General features: G+C 47.8%; 1 protein-coding gene across 1 annotated transcript; it reads left to right on the top strand.

Moving 5' to 3' along the window:
* Positions 1-2,825: 2,825 nt before the first annotated feature.
* On the top strand, positions 2,826-4,478 carry Gjc3 (gap junction protein gamma 3). The gene is made up of 2 exons (XM_004666223.3): positions 2,826-3,615; positions 4,407-4,478. The coding sequence occupies exons 1-2, from the start codon at positions 2,826-2,828 to the stop codon at positions 4,412-4,414; spliced, it is 798 nt and encodes a 265-aa protein (XP_004666280.2). The 3' UTR covers positions 4,415-4,478.
* Positions 4,479-5,572: the final 1,094 nt, after the last annotated feature.

The raw sequence follows: 5,572 nt of genomic DNA, 5'->3' as shown, positions 1-5,572 counted from the left end.
GAGAGAGAGAGAAAGAGAGACAGAGAAGGGCAGATAAAGTGAGTGTGCCAGGGCCTTTAGCCACTGCAAACAACCTCCAGGTGCATGTGCCACCTTGTGCATCTGGCTTACGTGGGTTCTGGGGAATCCAACCTGAGTCTTTAGGCTTCACAGGCAAGCACCTTAACTGCTGAGCCATCTCTCCAGCCCCCAAAAGATAAAGTTTACTTGTGCTATGTTGATGATCCTTTTCCTATTTCATTTGTAGTAGGCTTATGCACTTAAAAACACATTTACTCTCATTCTTGATGGGTCTCAGACTCTTAAGGAGGAATATACCCAATTTTACATCTTTCATTATGAGACAAACTTGGCATCTTTCTAGATATTAGAAAATATAAACATTTTTCACTGTTTTTCTTTTAAATATATATATATATATATATATATATGTATGTATGTATATATATATTTATTTATTTATTTGTGAGAGAAAGATTGGCAGAAGGTGTGGGGGGAATGGGTGCATCAGATCTTTCAGCCTCTGCAAACAAACTCCATACCCATGTGCATGGGGAGTTGTGAACCTGGGTCCTTTGGCTTTGCAGGCAAGCACCTTAACCGCTAAGCCACCTCTTCAGTCCTGGAAAAATGTAAACTTTTCAACCATGTTTTATTTTATTTATTTATTTGAGAGAGAGAAAGAAAGAAAGAAAGAAGAGAGACAGATACACAGAATGGGTGCACCAGAGCCTTCAGCTGCTGCAAATGAAATGCAGACATATGCACCACCTTGTGCACCTGGTTTTATGTGGGTCCTGGGAAATGGAGCCTCAGTCTTTTGGCTTTGCAAGCAAACACCTTAACTGCTAGGTCGTCTCTCCAGCCCTACATCATGTTTTTGTGGTGGTGGACTTGAACTCAGGGCCTCACTCGTGAGCACTCTGTCACTGAGTTACATTCTCAGCCTTATTTTTTTTAATTGCATGTGAGGTGTCCTGTGTGGCGCATGCACATATGTGTGTCCTTTTCAGCATTTCATGTGCTTGCCTGCAACAGGGTGCATTAACCTGTGGTGGCCGGAGTGGAGTGTGGGGTGTTCACCCCACCACTTTTTTGCCCATTCTTATTTAAGCCAAAATCTCATACTGATCCCTGAGCTGGCTGGTTTTTTAATTTTTTTATGAGCTCTGGCAATTGTCAGGTCTTTGTTCCCCTGCAGGACTGAAATTACAGATGCATGTGGCCATGCCTGATTGTTTGTGTGGGTCCTGGTATTAAACTTGGATGGTCTCCCAGGACGCCTCTCATGCTTGCATAGGATGTGCTCTTAATTGCTGAGCTACATCTTCAGGCTAGCCCTTTCTTTTTCCCCCAGAGGTAGGGTCTCATTCTAGTGCAGGCTGACCTGGAATTCACTGTGTAAGCTCAGGGTGTCCTCAAACGCATGGTGATCCACCTACCTATGCCTCCCACGTGCTTGGATGAAAGGCGTGCACCACTACACCCGGCTTTAGGCTAGCATTTAAAAAAAATGTTATTTATTCATTTGAGAGAGAGAGAGAGAGAAAGAAAGAGAGAGAGAGAGAATGGTGTACCAGGGCCTCTAGCCACTGCAAACAAACTCCAGATGTATGCATGCCACCTTGTGCAGCTGGCTTATGTGGGTTCTGGGGAGTGGAGCCTGGGTCCTTAGGCTTTGCAAGCCAGTGCCTTAATGGCTAAGCCATTTCTCCAGCCTGCCTTTTTTTTTTTTTTTTTTTCCTTTTGAGATAGTCTTAGTACGTAGGCTTGCTTTGAACTCATGTGGCCCAAGATGTCCTCAGGCTCATGATCCTTTTGCCTCTGCCTCCTCAGTCCTAAGATTACAGTTGTGTAGTACCATGCCTGGGTTTGCCTATTTTTATAGAAAAAGAATTCAGAGCCCTGGTGTACTTCTGATGTATTCTTTGCTTGTTTCACAGTCTATGGTGGAAGTAGAGAGATAGGGACTGAGGGACTCAAATTCTGACACTTTGTGACTCAAAATAGAGCTACCTCTTACTTGTCACAGGTTCGATTCCCCGGGACTCACATAAGCCAGATGTACAAAGTGGCACATGCGTTTGGAGTATGTTTGCAGTGGCTAGAGGCCCTGACATGCCCGTTCTCCCTCTCTCTCTATCTGCCTCTTTCTATCTCTGTCAAATAAATAAAATAAATTTAAAAAGTCCTTTTTGTGTAGGTTTTTCTGGGAAAATGTAAACAAACATCTATTTCCTCTAGCCAGGACACTGACAATGGATCAAAGAAGCAGTTCTTTTTTTTTTTTTGAGGTAGGGTCACACTCTAGCTCAGGCTGACCTGGAATTCCCAAAGTAGTCTCAGGGTGGCCTTGAACTAGGCAATCCTCCTACCTCTGCCTCCCACAGGCTGCAATTAGAGATGTGAGGCATCACGCCTGGTTCCATGTGTGCTTTTGAAAGAAGATTGTGGGATTCTGCCCTAAAACTTCTTTCTTAGGTTGGAGATGTGAGCCTTTTGCTCGAACATGTCCTTCCTACCGTTGCCATCCAGGTGTTGCATTTAATGTGTGATCTTCATTGAGCCTGCGCTATGCTGTTTGGACTTTAAGCCTCCCAAAAGTGTGAGCTAAACGCACCTTTTATCTTTACAAATCTAACTGCCTCAGCTATCGCATGACAGGGATCCAAGGCTGATTAGCACACTATTGGATCAACCAGACCTTCGGAGGGCCACAAGGGACTTGCTGTACAGATCCCCGGGTTAGCAGTGACACGGTGCCCTCTCTGTAGGACAGCGAACACCCCACCTGAGCTGACAGGTGTTCTCTGCCCCACAACAGGATGTGCGGCAGGTTCCTGAGGCAGCTGCTGGCCGAGGAGAGGCGGCATTCCACCCCCGTGGGGCGCCTCCTGCTCCCAGTGCTCCTGGGATTCCGCATCCTGCTGCTGGCTGCCAGCGGGCCTGGCATCTTCGGGGATGACCAGAGTGAGTTCGTGTGTCAAACCCAACAGGCAGGGTGCAAAGCTGCCTGTTATGATGCCTTCCACCCACTCTCCCCACTGCGCTTCTGGGCCTTCCATGTCATCCTGGTGGCTGTGCCCAGTGCCATCTATCTCGGGTTCATCCTGTATCACGTGATGGGGTACTGGGAAGACCCAGGAAAGATGCAGGAGCAAGACAGCGTGGTCCACAGCAGCAGGGACAGCAGCAGCCCGAGGGATGCCTCAGGGTCCCGAAGCCTCAAGCTGCTCTGGGCTTACGTGGCACAGGTCGGGGCTCGCGTGGCCCTCGAGGGAGCATCCCTGGGGGCGCATTACCATCTGTACGGGTTCAAGATGCCCATTTCCATTGCGTGTCGTCGAGAGCCTTGCCTTGGGAGCATAACCTGCAATTTGTCCCGCCCTTCTGAGAAGACCATCTTTCTGAAGACCATGTTTGGGGTCAGTGGGGTCTGTCTCTTGTTCACGTTTTTGGAGCTAGTGCTTTTGGGTGTAGGGAACTGCTGGAGGACCCATAAGCACAAATTTCCCTTTTCTAAGTACTTCTCAGCTTCCAAGAGTTCCACAAGACGCAAGGACCCGACTGGTGACTTGCCAGTGGCGGAAGCAAAAGAGCAACGCAGAGAAGCAGGTGAGGACTCCAGTGAGCACCTCTTCCTGCTCACGATGTCTCTGTGCTGTGAGGTCGGTCCCTCAGCTACATGTTGAAAAACTGATCACCAGGCTGGGGAGGGGGCTCAATGAGTCATATGCTTGCCATGCAAGCCTAAGGACCCGAGATTGGAATGTTCAGCACCCATGTAAAATGATGGGAAGGCAAGCTCAGACCTGGGGATTCAGACACAATTCCTGGCACTTGCTGACTGTCTAGCCAGAACAGTGGGCTCTGGGTTTAGAAAGAAACCCCGTCTCCAAATGTAAGGTAGGGAATGACCAAGGAAGACACCCGACATCAACCTCTGGCCTCCACCAGCACACATGCACCTGTGCCCACGCCCGTACATACATACATATATATGCACACTACACACACACACACACAGACACACACACGAGAAAGTAGATAACCAGGTTCTGGGCAGATGTGTTTTGATCACTGGCCCTACCCATCTCCTAACACTCTCCCCTATCAACTGGATTTATTCCTTTCAGTTGACCATGATAAGCATGCTGTTTTTTTTTTTTTAATTTTTCTTTTGGTTTTTCAAGCTAGGGTCTCGCTTTAGCCCAGACTGACCTGGAATTCACTAGGTAGTCTCAGGGTGGCCTTGAACTCTCGGAGATTCCCCCTACGTCTGCCTCCCGAGTGCTGGGATTAAAGGCGTGCACCACCATGCCCGGCCCAAGCATGCTGTTTTATCAGACTGTCTCCTTTCCCCACTCAGTAAAGTCCTCTGCTTCTGCTTGATCTCTAATTTGCAGAGTTATAAAATCACCTGGCTTGCCTGAGGAAAGTCCTGTGATGGGATCTTCTTAAAACCATCCAGTGAGCGGGGATTCATGTCCGTGACAAGCCGGGAGCCGTTGAAGGATATCTAAGGGCCACGGTGGACCGTGCTTTCCAAAGCATCACCTTGAAGAATTCCTGATGGTGCCTTCCTATCAGAACGAGCGATGCCAGCATCATCTGCTTCACGGACTTGACTTGAGCAAGCAGCAAGCAGACGCCTCCCTTGCTGTGCCTCTCCATTGCCAAACCCAATAAACGCTGGCGACTGCCACTGGTGTTTCTGTTGCTGCTGACGACACTCGCTCCTGTCTCTAACTCTACATAGTCTCTTCGGTTTCATATTTATTGCTCCCCTAACTTCAAGGTCCTATAATCCGTGAATTCCGCCCAACCCTGCAGCATATGTCTTAGCTAGAAACTTTTTCCTCTGGTGCCCTCGGGCCTCATGACTGTTCAGGAAGAGCACTTAACCACTGAGCCTTGAGTCTGTCCCATGGGGTCCCATCTGTTCTCCTGTGGCATCCCAAAACCTCTCCCCACATGACCCCTTCCTAGTTTCCTGACCTCTACAGACACTCCTTCCGATTTATACTCATTAACCTGGAGATTTGAAGCTAGGGTCTGAACATGAGAGAGAACCTGTGGTGTTTGTCTTTCTGAGCTTGGGTTACCTCATTTTGTATAATATTTTCCAGATCCACCATTTCCTGCAAATGTCATAATTTCATTTTTCTTTACAACTGAATAAGAACTCCATTAGGTGAATGTGCCGCATCTTCACTACCCACTCATCACCCGATGGGCATCTCGGCTGGTTTCCCCTCCTAGCTATTGTGAATAGAGCTGTGGGCCTGAGCAAGTACCTCTAAAGTAAATCATAGGGTTCTTAGGGCATGTGGCCGGGAGAGGGTCACACGGCAGTTCTATTTTTAGAGTGAGATGAAATCTCAAAGCAGTTTAAATTTGCACCTCCACCATGACTTAAGTCATTGACACATTAAAATATTTATTGGCTGCTGTAGTCAACTTCATGTTGCTGGGATGAACATCCAAACCAGATACAACATATATGGGGAAGGGTTTATTTCAGCTTACACACCCAAGGGGAAGTTCTATCCGTGGTGGAAGATGGCTTCCA

The sequence above is a fragment of the Jaculus jaculus genome, chromosome 2, assembly GCF_020740685.1.
Source record: "Jaculus jaculus isolate mJacJac1 chromosome 2, mJacJac1.mat.Y.cur, whole genome shotgun sequence".
NCBI classification, from domain to species: domain Eukaryota; kingdom Metazoa; phylum Chordata; class Mammalia; order Rodentia; family Dipodidae; genus Jaculus; species Jaculus jaculus.
Note: the sequence above shows the minus strand (reverse complement) of the source record. Positions and strands in the feature narration are given on the sequence as shown.